This window comes from Salmo salar, chromosome ssa04, assembly GCF_905237065.1.
Source record: "Salmo salar chromosome ssa04, Ssal_v3.1, whole genome shotgun sequence".
NCBI lineage: Eukaryota > Metazoa > Chordata > Actinopteri > Salmoniformes > Salmonidae > Salmo > Salmo salar.
This window is the reverse complement of record NC_059445.1, coordinates 47,334,903-47,355,270: the sequence shown is the minus strand read 5'-3', so window position 1 is coordinate 47,355,270 and position 20,368 is coordinate 47,334,903. Positions and strand designations below refer to the sequence as shown.

At 45.2% G+C, this 20,368-nt stretch overlaps 3 protein-coding genes across 7 annotated transcripts in view; 2 read left to right on the top strand and 1 right to left on the bottom strand.

Annotated features, from left to right (window-relative positions):
• The window catches only part of LOC106603288 (neurofibromin), a 73,686-nt gene that overhangs the window by 18,637 nt on the left and 34,681 nt on the right, over positions 1 to 20,368 (bottom strand). For all 5 annotated transcript variants that reach the window (XM_014196749.2, XM_014196751.2, XM_014196752.2 and 2 more), the window contains 5 exons: positions 4,290 to 4,722; positions 3,682 to 4,022; positions 3,302 to 3,504; positions 2,966 to 3,159; positions 1,453 to 1,593 (listed from right to left, as the gene is read on the bottom strand). In XM_014196749.2, the coding sequence (XP_014052224.1) occupies positions 1,453 to 1,593; positions 2,966 to 3,159; positions 3,302 to 3,504; positions 3,682 to 4,022; positions 4,290 to 4,722 (1,312 nt within the window). The remainder of the gene's footprint in view (positions 1 to 1,452; positions 1,594 to 2,965; positions 3,160 to 3,301; positions 3,505 to 3,681; positions 4,023 to 4,289; positions 4,723 to 20,368) is intronic.
• LOC123742469 (uncharacterized) lies at positions 11,022 to 13,315 on the top strand. The gene is made up of 2 exons (XM_045717023.1): positions 11,022 to 11,192; positions 11,991 to 13,315. Exon 2 carries the CDS (start codon positions 11,995 to 11,997, stop codon positions 12,751 to 12,753), a length of 759 nt encoding a protein of 252 aa, XP_045572979.1. The 5' UTR covers positions 11,022 to 11,192; positions 11,991 to 11,994; the 3' UTR covers positions 12,754 to 13,315.
• Positions 13,905 to 17,781, top strand: LOC106603289 (oligodendrocyte-myelin glycoprotein). Its single transcript, XM_045717022.1, has 2 exons — positions 13,905 to 14,439; positions 16,040 to 17,781. The coding sequence occupies exons 1-2, from the start codon at positions 14,294 to 14,296 to the stop codon at positions 17,388 to 17,390; spliced, it is 1,497 nt and encodes a 498-aa protein (XP_045572978.1). The 5' UTR covers positions 13,905 to 14,293; the 3' UTR covers positions 17,391 to 17,781.

Genomic DNA, 20,368 nt, shown 5'->3' with positions numbered 1-20,368 from the left:
CTTTTTAAGGCCTTTAAATCAGATAAATTAATTTAAGACTTTTTAAGGACCCGCAGACACCCTGTGTAATGTAATCTGTAACATTGGCTAATTTGTTAGCTACTCCAATTAATTCAGTGACATAACACAATCACATCTTGCCATGAAGCAGTATAATAAATGTACAGAACGGATCTTTCATGGCATTTGATAGAACAAGGGACATCTGGAAAGAATGTATTCATGTGTGGAGCATCTGTATTGATGTTTGTAGCATATTTTCTTGTCTACACTCAAGTCACAGAATCGATCTTAAGGGTGTGAAAAATATACACAAGTATGTGGAAAGCCCTTAATTTATGGATTCGGCTATTTTAGCCACACCCGTTGCTGAGGTTCATAAAATCAAGCACATAGCCATACAACCTCCATAGACAAACATTGGCAGTAGAATGGCCTTACTGAGGAGCTCAGTGGCTTTCAACGTGCCACCATCATAGTCAGTTCATTAAATGTCTGCCCTGCTAGAGCTGCCCCGGTCAACTGAAAGTTATGTTATTGTGAAGTGGAAACGTCTAGGAGCGACTCAGCCGCGAAGTGGTAGGCCACACAAGCTCACAGAACAGGACCGCGAAGTGCTGAAGTACGTTGCGCGTAAAAATCGTCTGTCCTACCGTCTGTCCTACCGAGATCCAAACTGCCCCTGGAAACAACATCAGCACAATAACTGTTCGTCGGGAGCTTCATGAAATGGGTTTCCATGGCCAAGCCTAAGATCACCAGGTGTAATGCCAAGCTTCGGCTGGAGTGGTATAAAGCTCGCCGCCATTGGACTCTGGAGCAGTGGAAACACTTTCTCTGGAGTGATGAATCACGCTTCACCATCTGGCAGTTCAATGGACAAATCTGGGTTTGGCGGATGCCAGGTAAAGGCTACCTGCCCGAATGTAGTGCCAGCTGTAATGTTCGGTGGACTAGGAATAATGGTCTGGGGCTATTTTTCATGGTTCGGGCTAGGCCCCTTAGTTCCAGTGCTTCCAACTTTGGGGAAGTCCCTTTCCTGTTTCAGCATGACAATGCCCCCGTAAAGCAAGGTCTATGCAGGAATGTGTGTGTCGAGATCGGTGTGAAGAACTTGACTGGCCAGCACAGAGCCCTGACCTCAACCCTGTCTAACACCTTTGGGATGAATTGGAACGCCGACTGCAAGCCAGGCCTAATCGCCCAACATCAGTGCCCGATCTCACTAACGTTTGTGGATGAATGGAAGCAAATCCCCGCGGCAATGTTCCAACATCTAGTTCAAAGCCTACCCAGAAGAGTGGAGGCTGTGATAGCAGCAAAGGGGGACCAACTCCATATTAATGCCCTTGATTTTGGAACGGGTTGTTCAACAAGGTGTCCACATACTTTTGGTCATGTATCGTATGTCGCACTGGTAATTCTTGAGGTGTTTGTGTGCGCATTTCTCACCTTGCTGGACACCAGCTTGACATTCCCTGAGGCCAGTGCCACAGCTGTGTCGGCCATGACCTCAGCCTTGATGGAACCCAGGCCTCCTGTAGCGCTGGTCTTGATGAAGCTGTCCAACACCACGTCCAGCAGGTCAGTTATCTACAGAACAGGGACAACAGGACAAACCATAAACTCATCTCCATTAATAGACCACAGAGGTGTGATGCAACCCAGAACCTTCACCGAAGTTCCCACAGTAGACCTATAAATACTGGGACTTGCACAACGGCCTCAGCGCATGCTTTTTTTGTCTCAAGTCATTTCTCTTTCAGAATGACTTCTCAATACACAAAGCTTTCAGTGGCAAGCATGATAACTGGTGAGAGCTGAAAAGTACAGAGACGCTGACACACAAGACAGAATCATTTGTAATGACTACAAACAGTACCTTCAGAAAGTATTCAGACCCCTTGACTTTTTCCACATTTTGTTGTGTTACAGCCTGAATTTAAAATATATTACATTGAGATTTTGTGTCACTGGCCTATACACAATACCCCATAATGTCAAAGTAGAATTGTGTTTTTCTAAATTTTGACAAATGATTTAAAAATGAACAGCTGAAATCTATTTAGTTAATAAGTATACAACCCCCCTAAATAAGTTGAGCAGTAAAAATGTGTTTAAAGTCCCAAAATAAGTTGCATGGACTCACTGTGTGCAAAATTGTGTTCAACAAAATAATGACTTGTTTTTTGTTGGACATAAGACTGTAAAAACACCTGTAAATAAGCTCCAAGTGATTTTAATTTAAGAAATCTGTTCCCAAGTATTGCCACACATAATAGAGAGACGTGATTATATACAAATGTAAGCAAGGTTTTAAATTATTATGTTTTAGTCAAACATTGTATCTGTTTGGGCTTCTTGCGGTCAATTTACAGTCGACAAATTATGTTCCGGGCCCCCGATCATCCGCTCAAGAAAAGAAAAACAGCCCATGGCTGAATCTAGTTGATGATCCCTGGCATAGGGTGTCCCTGTCCAGCGTCTATAACATCCGGAACAGTGGGTCCACTGAATCCTTCAGCCATTTCCCAGTGCATGAATCAGCAGTAGCATTAAGGCAATAACAGACACTGCACAGGCTCAGTAATATTCAATATACCACCTGGTACTCTACACTGCACCTAAGAGACTGCTGTCCTGTGTACATAGTCATTGAACACTGGTCACTTTAATAATGTGTACATACTTCATGTGTACTGTATTCTAGTCATGGCTCATCACTACTGCTGTACACACCTTTTCTATTCATATACTGTCCATACACACTACTTTTATTGATATTTCTTATTTTTAAGATTTGTGTGCATGGTTTTGCTAGGTATTACTGCACTGTTGGAGCTAGAAACAAAAGCATTTCGCTGCACCTGCGATTACATCTGCAAATATGTGATTTGATTTTGATTTGAAATACTGGATGATACATGGGCTAAAACCCATACAGAGAGCAGAGAGAGACCCCCACCTGTCCAAGACTACCCCAGATCTTAGCCTGGATAGAAGGGTACATCTGCTTCTCGTTGATGGTCATGGTGATGAGCTTGTCCAGGATGGCGGTGACCCGCTGGCGCTTGGCGTCGTCGTTGTGCTTACAGAACCTCACCAGGTTGAGCAGCCAGGGGGTCATGTACTCCAGACACAGGTGTTTCAACTCAATACCTAAACACACATCAGAGAGGATGTTACAGTGTGTGTGTGTGTGTGTGTGTGTGTGTGTGTGTGTGTGTGTGTGTGTTTGTGTGAGTGCATGTGTGCGTGCGTTAAGCGTATGTGTGTGGAAGGCAGGAACAAGGACACTGACTAGATTTGCTGAAGCCAGAGATACACTCTTCCAAGAACTCCAGGGTGAGGTGTGGTTCGTTGGCGGCCAGTGTCTTGCTGATGGACACTATGAAGAGGGTGTTGTTTGCAGGGATACACAGGCCCGACGTCTCCAGCAGCTGGCCTTCTATCTTCAGGTTGAAGGTGCAGGTCAAGGCACAGAGCAGGTTGTAGGCCGCCGATCTGAAACCAGCAGACAGAGAGGGAAGGAGAAAAATACAAATTAAAAAAAATAGTACGTAAGTAAGCATCATAGATGTATATTTCAAACATCCCAAGAAGCCTAACAGTCTGCTCTCATAGTCCCACCAAAATCTATACTAATCACATATGACTATTTTCCACAGCTGTGTTTCTGACCTGAGGCTGGGGTCGGAGCTGCCCAGGTTGAGCAGGGCAATGTTGAGCAGGGTCCCCGGCACGTCTTTGGGCCTGATCTTGGTGTGCTGCGGGATTGAGTCCGGCTGGGACAGCTCCCAACGCGTCCTGATGTGGATGATGGACTGGACGATGGCCTCACACTCCTGGTGCATGAAGGTGAGCGGCGTGCCCTGGTTGGCGATGGTAAGTGTGAACTGGTTCTCATCCACCAGGCAGATCTCCTCTATCTCTGAGGCGTAGTAGATGTCGTTGAGGAAGACCGACTGACCCAGGACCCGGGTACGCTCTGCTGACGTCACCTGGACTGCAGTGGAGCCCACCTGGGGACAGCAGAGACAGCTCATCGAGACTGAGTCACAATGATATTTGGCCCACAAAAGAGTAACATGGTTAAAAAAAACTTCCATTATCAGCCGGAGTCTGGTTTAGTGGTTGACCCTTCAGACCACAGCTACTTCCGGGGGACAAGCATCCATCTCAGACATTCCTGTCTGTGCCCCTAATTACTTTCAATTACATCCCACAGCCCAAAAAGTATGTAGGAATCATATAACATTATAAATCTACTGACTCCCTCATGTCCTGACCTTAATGGAGACCTTGGTATCCTTGTGGGCCAGTTTGAGGGCGTTGTGGAACACCTTGAGGTCCTCCTCCAGGGCTAGCGTGGCCGCAGGCAGCTTCTGCTGGTCAGGCTCCACGTGCTCCGCTAGCCGCGCTGGTGAATCAATGAACAGCAGCTTCTTGCTCCCCTTCAGGCCTGTCAGCAGTCTCTCGTGGTACTTGGTGTACTCCCTCACCCACGTGTTGCAGTTGTAGATGTAGATGGCAGCCACGTTCTCGTAGGCGAAGCCCGGGAACACCACGAACCACTTGGACAGGAAGTCGGTCTTGAAGCGGTTGCTGGGTCCGGCGTGGGTCAGGTCCACCACAATCTCATAGGGCTTGGCATAGTAGGGCTTCAAGGTCAGCAGCACGTGGTAGATGAGAAGGTCACCGTTGATCTGGCCCGTCTTGAATCTGGGAGGGTAAAGAGGGAGACGGGGACGTCACAGAAGCATTGGTGGTTTTCATTGGAATTTAAATAAGGTGCACGGGACAGGAAGTGTGTATCATGCAAACCTGATTGCATCACAGTTCAACACTTGACTCGGTTGGAAAATGACAGACATTGTGAACTGGGTTAACAAGCAGACATGGGCTCTCAAATCCTCAAAATGTTCTACAGCTGCACCATTGAGAGCATCTTGCCTGGCTGCAACACTGCTTGGTATGACAACATCACCACCCTCGATCGCATGGCGATACAGCCAAGTACATCTCCCTGCCATCCAGGACCTCTATATCAGGTGGTGTGAAAGGAAGGCCTGGAAAATCGTTAGACTCCAGCCACCCAAGCCATAGACTGTTCTCTCTGCTTCCAGTCAGCAAGTGGTACCAGTGCTTCAAGTCTGGCACCAACAGGCTCCTGAACAGCTTCTATCACCAAGCCATAAGACTGCTAAATAGCTAACAAAATGGCTACACAGACTGAGTTAACCCTTGTATTTTATTTTTGCACCATCTCTATGCACACTCATAGGACTCCACACACACACACACTTCCCTGCACATTGTAAATACTGTATGGTATTGGAACTGACCCTGTATTTTGCTTCTTACTTTCTTGTGTATTTTTGTTCTACCTTGTGTTATTTGTAGTGCTACACTGATGTTGATTACTGCATTGTTGGGTTTGGAGCTTGAGAGAAAGGCATTTCACTATACTTGAGCACGTGACAAACTTGGAACTTGAGTCTGCAAACACAGAAATTAGAAACAGGGAGGAGGAATGACTGATGTACAGTAAAATACAGCTTTCAATTAAATATTTGGTTAATAACAGAAATATCAAATAATTTAATTACTCTGACCATGCAAGACATTCATTTGTTGAATAACGCCTACCTACAGTAGCATTAGTATGTGATAACGGCACCGGAAGGGATGGCTGCCATTTTATGGGCTCTTAACCAACAATGATATATTGATTGTTTTTCGCATTGTTTGTAACTTATTTTGTACATAATGTTGCTGCTACCGTCTCTTATGACCGAAAAGAGCTTCTGGAAATCAGAACACCGATTACTCACCTTGAACTGGATGAAGAATGTTTCTTTAATGAGTCAGACGAGAAGGATTTACTCCAGGCACCCGACGATGCCCTCATCCCCGTCATTCGCAGGATAAGTTTTTTTAGATATCGCGGAAGGAGATCGGGGTGCCTTGTAAGGATCCGGCAACGAGTGGCTAATCTGCCTTTGCCATCGGTACTATTGGCCAACGTACAGTCGCTGGATAATAAAGTGGACGAACTACAAGCACGTAATGTCCTATCAACAGGACATTAAAAACTAACATCTTATGTTTCACCAAGTCATGGCTGAATGACGACCTGAATAACATACAGCTGGTGGCTTACACACTGTATCGGAAGGTCAGAACTGCAGCCTATGGTAAGACAAGGGGTGGCAGTCTATGTATATTTGTAAACAGCAGCTGGTGCACGATATCTAAGGAAGTCTCGAGGTTTTGCTCACCTGAGGTAGAGTATCTCATGATAATCTGCAGACCACACTATCTACCAAGAGAGTTGTCATCTATATTCTTTGTAGCTGTCTATTTACCACCACAAACCGATACTGGAACCAAGACTGCACTCAATGAGTTGTATACAGCCATACGCAAACATGAAAACGCTCATCCAGAGGCGGCGCTCCTAGTGTCCGGGAACTTTAATGAAAGGAAACTTAAATCCCTTTTTACCTAATTTCTACCAGCATGTTAAATGTGCAACCAGAGGGGGAAAAAAATAACTCTAGGCCACCTTTACTCCACACACAGAGCAGTACAAAGCTCTCCCTCGCCCTCCATTTGCCAAATCTGACCATAACACTATCCTCCTCGGTCAATAAAAAAAAAAATGGTCAGATGAAGCAGATACTAAGCAACAGGACTGTTTTACTAGCACAGACTGGAATATGTTCTGGGATTCTTCCAATGCCATTAAGGAGTAGACAACATCAGTCACTGGCTTCATCAATTAGTGCATCGATGTCTTCGTCCCCAAAGTGACTGTACGTACATACCCCAACTAGAAGCCATGGATTACAGGCAACATCCACACTGAGATAAAGTGCAGAGCTGCCGCTTTCAAGGAGCGGAACTCTAACCCGGAAGCTTATAAGAATTCCCGCTATGCCCCCCGACGAACCATCCAACAGGCAAAGCACCAATACAGGACTAAGATCGAATCGTACCACACCGGCTCCGATGCTCGTCGGGTGTGGCAGTGCTTGTAAACTATTACAGACTACAAACAGAAACACAACCACGAGCTGCCCAGTGACACGAGCCTACCAGACAAGCTCAATTACTTCTATGCTTGCTTGGAGGCAAGTAACGCTGAAACATGCATGAGAGCATCAGATGTTCCGGATGACTGTGTGATCACGTTCTCCTTGGCCGATGCGAGTAAGACCTTCAAACAGGTCAACATTGACAAGGCCGCAGGACCTGACGGATTACCAGGACGTGTACCCCGAGCATGCGCTGACCAACTTGCAAGTGTCTTCACTGACATTTTCAACCTCTCCCTGTCTGAGTCTGTAATACCAACACCAAGGTAAACTGCCTAAATGACTACCGAACCGAAGGCGCTCAAGTCTGTAGCCATGAAGTGCTTTGAAAGGCTGGTCATGGCTCACATCAACACCATTATCCCAGAATCCCTAGACCCACTCCAATTTGCATACCGCCCCAACAGATCATGCCATCTCTATTGCACTCCACACTGACCTTTCCCACCTGGACAAAAGGAACACCTATGTGAGAACGCTATTCATTGACTACAGTTCAGTGTTCAACACCATAGAGCCCTCAAAGCTCATCACTAAGCTAAGGACCCTGGGACTAAACACCTCCCTCTGCAACTGGATCCTGGATTTCCTGACAGGCTGCCCCCAGGTGGTAAGGATAGGTAACAACACAGGGGCCACTCAGGGGAGCATGCTCAGTCCCCTCCTGTACTCCCTGTTCACCCAAGACTACGTGGCCAGGCACGACTCCAACACCATCATTAAGTTTGCAGACGACACAACTGTGGTAGGCCTGTTCACCGACAACGACGAGACAGCCTATAGGGAGGTCAGAGTCCTGACCGTGTGGAGCCAGGACAACAACCTCTCCCTCAACGTGATCAAGACAAAGGAGATGATTGTGGACTACAGGAAAAAGAGGACCGAACACACCCCCATTCACATCGACAGGGCTGTAGCGGAGCAGGTTGAGAGTTTAGTTCCTTGGTGTCCAAATCACAAACAAACATCCAAGCACACCAAGACAGTCGTGAAGAGGACACGACAAAACCTATTCCATCTCAGGAGACTGAAAATATTTGGAATGAGTCCTCAGATCCTCAAAAGGTTCTACAGCTGCACCATCGAGAGCATCTTGACTGGTATGGCAACTGCTCGGCCTCCAACCGCAAGGCACTACAAAGGGTAGTGCGTACCTCCCAGTACATCACTGGGGCCAAGCTTCCTGCCATCCAGGACCTCTATACCAGGCGGTGTCAGAGGAAGGCCCTAAAAATTGTCAAAGTCTCCAGCCACCCTAGTCATTAACGGTTCTGCACAGCAAGCGGTACCAGAGGGCCAACTCTAGGTCCAATAGGCTTCTAAAAAACAGCTTCTACCCCCAAGCCATAAGACTCCTGAACATCTAATCAAATGGCAACTGGAACTATTTGCATTGCCCCCACCTCTTTTTTTTTACAGTGCTGCTACTCTGTTTATTATAAAGGCATAGTCACATGTACAGTTGAAGTCGGAAGTTTACATACACCTTAGCCAAATACATTTAAACTCAGTTTCACAATTCCTGACATTTAATCCTTGTAAAAATTCTCTGTCTTAGGTCAGTTAGGATCACCAGTTTATTTTAAGAATGTGAAATGTCAGAATAATAGTAGAGAATTATTTATTTCAGCTTTTATTTCTTTCATCGCATTCCCAGTGGGTCAGAAGTTTACATATACTCAATTAGTATTTGGTAGCATTGCCTTTAAATTGCTTAACTAGGGGTCAAACGTATCGGGTAGACTTCCACAAGCTTCCCACAATAAGTTGGGTGAATTTTGGCCCATTCCTCCTGACAGAGCTGGTGTTACTGAGTCAGGTTTGTAGGCCTCCTTGCTCGCACACACTTTTTCAGTTCTGCCCACAAATGTTCTATAGGATTGAGGTCAGGGCTTTGTGATGGCCACTCCAATACCTTGACTTTGTTGTCCTTAAGCCATTTTGCCACAACTTTGGAAGTATGCTTGAGGTCATTGTCCATTTGGAAGACCCATTTGCGACCAAGATTTCACTTCCTGACTGATGTCTTGAGATGTTGCTACAATATATCCACATAATTTTCCTCCCTCATGATGCTGACCTATTTTGTGAAGTGCACCAGTCCCTCCTGCAGCAAAGCAGCCCCACAACATGATGCTGCCACCCCTGTGCTTCACGGTTGGGATGGTGTTCTTCGGCTTGCAAGCCTCTCCCTTTACCCTCCAAACATAACAACGGTCATTATGGCTAAACAATTCTATTTTTGTTTTAACAGACCAGAGGACATTTCTCCAAAAAGTACGATCTTTGTCCCCATGTGCAGTTGCAAACCGTAGTCTGGCTTTTTTATGGCGGTTTTGGAGCAGTGGCTTCTTCCTTGCTGAGCGGCCTTTCAGGTTATGTTGATATGGGTCCAGCATCTTCACAAGGTCCTTTGCTGTTGTTCTGGAATTGATTTGCACTTTTCGCAACAAAGTACGTTCATCTCTAGGAGACAGAACGTGTCTCCTTCCTGAGCGGTATGACGGCTGCATGGTCCCATGATGTTTATACTTGCGTACTATTGTTTGTACAGATGAACGTGGTACCTTCAGTCATTTGGAAATTGCTCCCAAGGATGAACCAGACTTGTGGAGGTCTACAATTTTGTTTCTGAGGTGTTGGCTGATTACTTTTGATTTTCCTATGATGTCAAGCAAAGAGGCACTGAGTTTGAAGGTAGACCTTGAAATAAATCCACAGGTACACCTCCAATTGACTCAAATTATGTCAATTAGCCTATCAGAAGCTTCTAAAGCCATGACATAATTTTCTGGAATTTTCCAAGCTGTTTAAAAGGCACAGTCAACTTAGTGTATGTTAACTTCCGACCCACTGGAATTGTGATATAATTCACTAAGTGAAATAATCTGTCTGTAAAAAAATTGTGTCATGCACAAAGTAGATGTCCTAACCGACTTGTCAAAACTATAGTTTGTTAACAAGACATTTGTGGAGTGGTTGAAAAATACGTTTTAATGACTCCAACATAAGTGTATGTGAACTTCCGACTTCAACTGTACATATTACCTCAATTACCTCGACTAACATTGACTCTGTACCAGTACCCCCTGTATATACTGCTGCTCTTTGTTACTTTTATTTGTTTTCTTTTTAGGTCTTTTTCTTAAAATTGCATTGTTGGTTTATGGGCTTGTAAGTAAGCATTTCACTGTAACAAATACAATTTGATTAGTAATTATAACAAACACTTCTTGTCTCCAAGACAACACAGCATGTTTCCACTCCTCTCAACAGCCCACCTGTTGTAGGGTGTTAACCATAGTGCTTACTCTCTGGCTTCTGTGTGACCAAGCTAATCATCACACACACACAAACTGATATACAGGTAACTTCCAAAATAAAGGAAACACCAACATAAAGCATCTTAATAGGGCATTGGGCCAGAACAGCTTCAATGCACCTTGGTATAGATTCTACAAGTGTCTGGAACTCTATTGGAGGGATGCGACGCCATTCTTCCACCAGAAATTCCATCATTTGGTGTTTGTTGATGGTGGTGGAAAACACTGTATCAGTCGCGGCTCCAGAATCTCCCATAAGTGTTCAATAGGGTTGAGATCTGGTGACTGCGACAGACATGCCATATGGTTTACATCATTTTCATGCTCATCAAACCATTCAGTGACCACTCGTGCCCTGTGGATGGGGACATGGTAGCCAAAATAATGGGAAAAATAATGGCCTGCCCAGCATTTTTATACATGACCCTAAGCATGATGGGGTGTTATTGCTTAATTCAATCAGGAAGCACACCTGTGTGGATTCAAGTGCTTTCAATATACTTTGTGTCCTTCTTTTACTCCAGTGTTTCCGTTATTTTGGCAGTTACCTTTAGATTCAAATAAAGCCGCAAAGGAGAAGTGAGAGCGGTACAGGAAACATATCCTTACTGTGCGAGCGTGATGAAGGCTTGAATGCTTCTCTCACACCCCTTTTCCCCCCAGACATTTCGCTTTTATAAAATTGCTCACATACGGCTGTTTTTTTTAATCTTGCCTGGCTTCTCCCGTGTTACGAAGTACCACACACAAACTTGTCAACTCCGTCAAGGTAAGTGACATTAACATATTTAAGAACAGAAAAAAAAGTTTGGAAATAGTCATTTAAAAAGAAATATACAAAATTGTATAGTCTATTATTTTGAAAACCTAACTATAAGGAAATTCAATAGTGAGATTTTGTTCATCATACCCAGAATGTATAGGTTACGGTCTATATTGGCCAGAATGTATAGGTTACGGTCTATATTGGTCGGAATGTATAGGTTACGGTCTATATTGACCAGAATGTATAGGTTACGGTCTATATTGGCCAGAATGTATAGGTTACGGTCTATATTGGCCAGAATGTATAGGTTACGGTCTATATTGGTCGGAATGTATAGGTTACGGTCTATATTGGCCAGAATGTATAGGTTACGGTCTATATTGGCCAGAATGTATAGGTTACGGTCTATATTGGCCAGAATGTATAGGTTACGGTCTATATTGACCAGAATGTATAGGTTACGGTCTATATTGACCAGAATCGCTTGAACTACATTTTCTGGGAGATAGAAATTGCACAATATCAGTTCATTTTTGAAAAATGTGCTGGCCTAAACTGGAAGTGAACATTGATCGTCAATGATCTAAAATACATTCTGGGCAAAACAAATGAATAATGGTTCAAATTAACCAAGACATCTCAGGTGAGAGCATTGATCTGCTGATTGAATGACATCAGACAGTATGGAAACTGACACTCACATGAAATCACAATAGGAACTGTTACAAAAATTGAGATCCTATTATACTTTCTGAGAGTCACCAGTCAACCTCAATCTTTTTTCTCACTCTTTCCCAATAGAAATATGAATGGCTCCCGGGTCTGCCTCTTGCTGTACAGTGTAGTACTAATGGGATGTGGGGCTAATCCTGACACAACCATGGGACCATCTGTAACTACAGGTTTAACCACAACAACAAATCAAACCTCAACTACACACTCCACTAGGGCAACATCTGGAACCAACATCCCAGCAAACACCAACACACCATCCAGACCCTACGCTAAGGCCCATCCCGACCCCTGTCCCGACTGTCTGTTTACAGAGATGAATGGCACCATCCTGCTGATAGTGGCGGGTTGCCTGGTGGTCCTGTGTACCGTCCTGCTGGTCTCCACCGTGGTGCTGTTATACCAGGTGTTCCACCTGAAGCACCAGCTGTGTAGCAGCACCATCAGCAGCCGCCCCACCCGCAACAACGTAGACCTGGTGAGTGGTTCTGGGCACTGGGGCACTGGGCAGAAGACCAAGGAGAGGCCTGGCTCTGAGCCCAGTGAGACCAGCCTGATGATGCCAGAGCTCAGACAGACGCAGGAGGGGGAGAGGGGCAAGGAAGAGGAGCCAGAGAAGGAAGTCAAGGAGCAAGGGAAAGATGAGATGGCGAAGAAGGAAGAGAAGGGGGCAGCCACAGCTAACGTCACGTCAGGAAGTGCTGAAAATGGAGCGGCGACCCCCAGCCAGGAGAGCCCAGTCACCATCAACCAGCCTGCAAAGCCCTCTGACCCCGCAGCCACAACAGCCTCTCCTTCCTCCCAGGCCTCCAGTGATGTGGTGGTGGGGTGAGGGGTGCACTCATGGTGACCTTCTCAGACCGCATACTGATTGGTACAGCAAGTTTAATACAACAGCCTCTATTGCCCTAAAGAGACCATCTGCTTTTGCACTGACAGCTGTTTGCTTAGACAAATTGAGTGATTTTTCAATACCACAGTAGCTTTATACAAAAATAACTATTTGTTCAAATGTATAGCATTCCTCAGTGACACTGATCAGAGCAACTGACTCCTATTTTGTCTAGTGGATATATCACAGCTTGCTTGTCGTCATATTTCATCTCCCATTTCCCTCACTTATTTTTTATACATTTTAAATGCAATAGAAATGCTGTTAATATTACAAAAGCAGAACCAACCACCACCACTGAACTGTAGTATCAGGTCAAGTAAAGAGACTGCATTTAGAGGATTTTAAGCAACAAAGCTCTTCTAGAAACACTCTCACAACGTATTACTACAATTCAACATCACTTCCTTGATCTTTTCTCTACAGTAATGAAGAATTCCAATTTCTCTACTCTAGCTCCATCTATCCTTTGTATACAACAATAAAGAATTACGACACCTTGTCAAGTGCTTCCTGAGTGCTTCTCTGCTACAGGGAGTGTGTCTGAGAGACGGCTAAATGTGTGTGAGTGTGTGAGAGTGTGTGCAAGACGATCCATTACGGAGCGTGTGAGGCTGGGCATTAGTAAGCAGAGTGAGTCCGTCTCTCTGCTGGGCAGTACCACTGGGCTCTCAAAGAATGCCCTGTTTTCACTGACCAGAGAGGGAAAAAAACAACAAAGCACCACATTCTAAACTTCCACCCCGCCACAGATCCCTTCTTCGTGTTCCCAGCATCTTTCCTAGATATTTATTCAGCTACTTATGGCTGACAACATGATGAATGCGTGGATGTATTGCATGCCAAGTCTAAAATGGGTTGTCCGTGATGACATAATACAGACACCAACTTCAATCCAAATACAAAGGTTTTCCATTACAGCAATATTTGTAAGGGGGGCCTTCAAATTGGGTACATAACTATTATAGTAAATATGAAGAACATCGTTGTGCCATACCAAAATCAATGCACTTCCATGGTGCAGTGAGTCAGTGGAATTAAATTGGTAGTGCTAGCTTAATACAGAGAAATGGAAAGAGGAAGGTGTGGGGAGAGAGAGAGAAACAGGAAGAGATTTATTTGAATGAGTGAAAGGATAGTGATTATGAAACATTGGCGTCAGCAGCCCCTAGCTCCTCAGTCATCAATAGCTATGAGCTGCTCTGCATCCCTCTACTCTTCTCCTACACCCCTCCCACTTTCCCCCCTCCCCAAGACACACACACACACTCTTCCCTGCACAGAGCCGGCAGGGGCTGCTTAAGCAGTAGGAGCTTACACTGTTTAATGCTCCCTGCATCACTGAACCTGAAGGATAGAAGAGACGGATCCTCCTAACAGTCCATCCTCCAGAGAAGAAAGAGGGATGAAGGACAAAACCAGGGGACAAAACAGCCTCAGAAGGTAAGAAGGGAAAAAGCAAGAGCGTTAAAAACAGTGAATGAGCGAAAACCGGTCAAACCCAGGAAAATCCCTCATCAGCATTGCAGCAGCCACTCCAGTGTTTCAGGAGACAAAGGCGGGAGATCAGCCTGGGCTGGGGACCACAGAGGAGAGGAGAGACTGGAATGCAAAGATGAAGAAAAGGTGAGTGTCTCTACTCTCACACACCGATGGAATCAAATAGAAAAACAAGAAAGTAGCAAATGCACACACACACACACACACACCCTTACACACATGACCGTGGTGCTACAGTAACAATATCTGCACTGCTCACAATACATCATCTCTGACTCTGGCTTGCTGTGGGACTGGCCGGGGGCTCAGTCCTCTATAAAACCCATCTAGTCAGCCTGTTCTAGTAGGCACAACTCCCTGCTCAATAGCTGACACTCACTGACTGGGCTATATATCCAACAGGCTAATTAACATCAGTGAAATGGGACAGCAGGGAATTCCCATCTCAAGTGAACTACAACCATCTTCTAAAAGGTATCCCCTACAGACTAATAACCCAAGCCAATCAGAACATCCTCTTCAAAACTATCTACAAGCTATTGTAGTGAAAGCATGACACTGCCCACTAGTCTGTTGCTAGGGAGGATGGGGGAACTCCCTAAATAAATAGGTCCCGGACTGTAGGAGTTAAAGACAAACGTTTAAACCCTACTCACATACTGTGTTGCATGCATGAGCATGCTGGAGAAGGTATATCTGCAGCACTGTGACTGACTGAGTGCATCTCTACACACACTGCCTGATTACTATACCTGCATGATTATAGAGGTCACAGTCATACATGTTCAGGTGTGTTGGTACAGTGCATGTACTGCCTCCATGTGCCAGATATTAGGGAGCCTCCATGGGAGAGAGAGGGGCTGTTACAGGAGCAGAGCAGAATGAGAGAGAGAGAGAGAGAGAGGAGCAGAGCAGAATGAGAGAGAGAGAGAGAGAGAGGAGCAGAGCAGAATGAGAGAGAGAGAGGAGCAGAATGAGAGAGAGAGAGAGGAGCAGAATGAGAGAGAGAGGGGAGCAGAATGAGAGAGAGAGAGAAAGGAGCAGAATGAGAGAGAGAGAGAGAGGAGCAGAATGAGAGAGAGAGAGAGAGAGAGGAGCAGAATGAGAGAGAGAGAGAGAGGAGCAGAATGAGAGAGAGAGAGAGAGAGGAGCAGAATGAGAGAGAGAGAGAGAGAGGAGCAGAATGAGAGAGAGAGAGAGAGGAGCAGAATGAGAGAGAGAGAGAGAGAGGAGCAGAATGAGAGAGAGAGAGAGAGGAGCAGAATGAGAGAGAGAGAGAGAGGAGCAGAGCAGAATGAGAGAGAGAGAGGAGCAGAGCAGAATGAGAGAGAGAGAGGAGCAGAGCAGAATGAGAGAGAGAGAGGAGCAGAGCAGAATGGGAGAGAGAGAGTGGCAGAGCAGAATGAGAGAGAGAGGAGCAGAGCAGAATGAGAGAGAGAGAGAGGAGCAGAGCAGAATGAGAGAGAGAGGAGCAGAGCAGAATGAGAGAGAGAGGAGCAGAGCAGAATGGGAGAGAATGAGATCTGAACTGTGGTCTCTAGTCTGTTCAGCAGCCTCTACTCCACTACTGGTGCAGTCTGCCTCTCATTCATTCACACTGCTAGTTCTTGGTCTACTACCTACGTGGACTATAAGGTTTTACTACTAGATGCTGCTGATATGTAGCATCTTGGTACCAAAGTGGGTTTGCCATCATGTTTCTAACCCATTCCTCCTGTGTTTCAAGGCGTGTGCTACTGATGCCCCCCAGTGGCCCTCCCCACTGTGTGGCCGTGCTATGGCTGTTGATGCTGCTGTGTCTCCAGGCCCTGGCTGTCTGCCCCACCATGTGTACCTGTAACCGCAGCCACAGAGAGGTGGACTGTTCCTGGAGGGGCCTGAGGACGCTGCCCCTGGGCCTGCAGCACAACCTGCACTCCCTCAACCTGTCTCACAACCGCATCCATGACCTGGGCGGCCAGCTGAGTACCTTCGCCCACCTCCGCATCCTGGACCTGTCCCACAACAGGCTGGTCCGCCTGCCCACCGCCCTGCCAAAGGCACTGTGGGAGCTCCACGCTGCAGCCAACCACATCCACCTACTGGACAAGAATGACACGGCCTACCAGTGGAACCTGCGGGTCCTAGACCTGTCCAACAACAAGCTGGAGCGGGCCGTGTTCATCAACAACACCCTGACCAGCCTACGCCTGCTCAACTTCAGCCACAACCACTTCTGGACCGTGCCCACCAACATGCCCGCCAGCTTAGAGACCGTAGACCTGTCCCACAACTCCCTGGTGCAGATCCTGCCTGGCACTCTGAACCGGATGTCCAGGCTGACCACCTTCTACCTGCACTCCAACCGCTTCTCCTCTGTGGGCCCCCAGGCCTTCAGCCAGCTAGGCAGCCTGAGGCTCCTCTCCCTGGGGGACAACCCCTGGGCATGTGAGCACCAGACCAACATCACCCACCTGCTGGCCTGGCTCCAGCACACTTCCACCCGCGTGCTTGGCTGCCCCTGCCACACTCACCCCGTCTGTGGAGAGCCCCACCCGGCCAGGACTGGAGGGTGGCACTTTGCCTCCTACACTCAGCCTCCCCTGGCTGCTGGTACTCAGGAGGCGCTAAGCCACCCCCCTCCCCCAGAGGCCCTCACCAGGTGGCCTTGGTACCTGTCCGAGTCTGCCCTGCTCAACACCCAACTCCACACCAGGAGAGCCCCAGGACACCCCAGTGGACCAGAGAACAACAACCTCTTCACAGACCACTACCCATTCACCTCAACCCCTCTGGCCATTTCCACCCTGCCCGCTGACAGGTCCCACACCGACAGCAGCACGTCAACCACAGACGGCCCCTTCATAACAGACACAACCTTTACTACTGACAGCATCTACACCACAGATACAGCCTTCACCAACAACCCCTCTACCATCACAAGGAGAACGGCCACCCTCCGCACCAGGAGTGTCAAGAGGGCCAACCAGGGTGGCTCCCCGGACCACAACACCAGCCCAGCCCCCAGCGCCAGGTCTACTCTCCCACTAGTACTGAACCTGTGGCTCTTCCTGACTCTCACCCTGTACGTTCTCTGAAAGTTCAATTAAAATGTCTGGAGTTAATGTCCTTGTCAGTCTATTGGACAACTGCACAAACACACACAAATGAGTGTCATTAAACCAACATTCTGTTTTCTTACCATTCAGAATACTGTGTCAGACACTCACTACCTCTCAAACGCACTCTCTTCTGCATGACTAATCAATAACATATGACATGCACAGGTAGCATCAATGTACATTTTACACTACCAGTCTACCGCCGTACACATCATTATTTGGATGTTGGAAAAAAGGCTTTAGTATTCACTATCTGCATAACTCTGTTTTCATCGTTAACTTGTAATAGTTCCTTAATGGCCCTTACTTCACCTCCGAGATGTGTTTGCCTGTTTCTTGACTATTAAACAGTTATTTCCAAACATTCTATAGGCTATGACCTTGACTCAGCAGCAGGTGGCACCATACTGTACCTTTGTTTCTATTGGCACCACAGGTGTGTGTGTGTGTGTGTGTGTGTGTGTGTGTGTGTGTGTGTGTGTGTGTGTGTGTGTGAATGTCTATGGGCTGTAGATGAGTGGATCTCAGGTAGACAGCATTGTGAATTTCAACTGGTAGCTCAACAAAAATACTGGCCATCCCCTTTGAGGTTCGCTGCCAATGGTCAACTATAATGATGTCATTAGCCATATCAATCTTTTCCATCTATGACAAACAGAAAGTGTTGGTTAAAAAAATATTTAAAAAACATTTAAAAAATACTAAAATGTTTAAAAAAAATTATAAATAAAAATGAATTAATTTAGATGAATGGCTATAAATCGATCACTGAGTATGCAATAGTGACCACTCTCTCCTTCTGCACGATGTAAGGATAGCAGGCATGTGCTTTGTCAGTGGCTGTGACGTAGGGTTCAGCCAGGAGTTGATGGACAGTCAGAAGACCAAATGAAATGGAAGGAGGGACATCCCAGCTTCAAGTGGTTTCAGACTTCACATCCTATGCCACACAGGTACAACATTTTTTACTACATAACAGCGCCTTCAGAAAGTATTCATACTCCTTGATTTATTCCACATTTTGTTACGTTACAACTTGAATTCAAAATGGATTCAATATCCCCTAATGACAAATTGAAAACATGTTTTTAGAAATAGTTGCAAATTTATTGAAAATGAAATACAGAAATATCTAACTTACATGAGTATTCACACCACTGAGTCAATACTTTGTAAAAGCACCTTTGGCAGAAATTACAGCTGTGAGTCTTTCTGTGTAAGTCTCTAAGAGCTTTCCACACCTGGATTGTGCAACATTTGCCCATTATTCTTTTCAAAAATATCTTCAACTCTGTGAAACTGATTGTTGATCATCTCTAGACAACCACTTTCAGGTCTTGCCACAGATTTTCAAGCAGATTTAAGTCAAAACTGTAACTCGGACACTCAGGAAGATTCACGGTCTTCTTGGTAAGCAACTCCAGTATAGAGTTGGCCTTGGGTTTTAGGTTATTGTCCTGCTGAAAGGTGAATGCATCTCCCAATATCTGGTGGAAAGCAAACAACCAGGTTGTCCTCTAGGATATTGCCTGTGCTTAGCTCTATTCCATACATTTTTTTATCCTGAAAAATTCCAGTCCTTAATTACAAGCATACCCATAACATGAACCAGACACCACTATGCTTTAAAATATTAAGAGTGGTACTCAGTAATGTGTTGAATTGGATTTGCCCCAAACATAACACTTAGTATTCAGGAGAAAAAAGTTAATTGCTTTGCCACATTTTTTACAGTATCACTTTAGTGTGTTGTTGCAAACAGGATGCATGTTTTGGAATATTTTTATTCTGTACAGGCTTGCTTTGTTTCACTCTGTCAATTTAGTATTGTGGAGTAACTACAATGTTGTTGATCCATCCTTAGTTTTATCCTATCACAGCCATTAAACTATTTGTTTAACTCTGTTTTAAAGTCACCATTGACCTTCTACTGAGGCAACTGAGTTAGGAAGGACGCCTGTATCTTTCTAGTGACTGAGTGTATTGATACACCATCCAAAGTGTGATTAATAACCTCACCATACTCCAAGGGATTTTCACCCACATACCAATAAGTGCCCTTCTTTGCGAGGCATTGGAAAACTTTCATGGTCTTTGTGGTTGAATCTGTTTTAAATTCACTGCTCGACTGAGGGACCTAACAGACAAATGTATGTGTGAGGTACAGAGAAGGTAGTCATTCAAAAATCATGTTAAACACTTATTGCACACAGAGTGAGTCCATGCAAAGTATTATATGACTTCAGCAAATTTTTACTCCTTAAATGATTTAGGCTTGTCAAAACAAAGGGGTTGACTACTTATTAGCTCAAGACATTTCAGCGTTTCATTTATTAATTTGTCAAATTTCCAAAAACATAATTCCACTTTGACATGTGTAAGATAGTGACACAAAAAAAAAAAAAAAATCCAGATTGACTGGCCTTCTTGTGTTAAAGTAATGATGGACTGTCATTTCTCTTTGCTTATTTGAGCTGTTCTTGCCATAATAAGGGCTTGGTCTTTTACCATCTTCTGTATATCACCCCTACCTGGTCATAACACAACTGATTGGCTCAAACGCATTAAGGAAAGAAATTCCACAAATTAACTTAACTAGGCACACCTGTTAATTGAAATGCATTCCACCTTATGAAGCTGGTTGAGAGAATGCCAAGAGTGTGCAAAGCTGTCATCAAGGCAAAGGGTGGCTACTTTGAAGAATCTCAAATCTAAAATATATTTGATTTGTTTAACACTTTTTTGCTTATTTCATGATTCCATATTGATTAACCAGACATGCGATTGATTAACCAGACATGATCTCCTATTATTGGTATTAATTTGCCATTTACCTTGAAACATTATTTTATTACATTGTTGTGTATAAATAGCTCCTATTTATAGCCTAGTGGCCTAAGTGCAACTGTCAAGTCACTGAGAAAGACGTCAGCTTGACGTCGAAACATCAGTCA

Bases quoted from the DNA above. Each gene is read 5' to 3' on its own strand.
- LOC106603289 (XM_045717022.1), top strand. From the start codon at position 14,294: ATGAGCGAAAACCGGTCAAACCCAGGAAAATCCCTCATCAGCATTGCA. The intron at 14,440-16,039 runs GTGAGTGTCTCT...CTGTGTTTCAAG, and splicing joins AATGCAAAGATGAAGAAAAG to GCGTGTGCTACTGATGCCCC.
- LOC123742469 (XM_045717023.1), top strand. From the start codon at position 11,995: ATGAATGGCTCCCGGGTCTGCCTCTTGCTGTACAGTGTAGTACTAATG.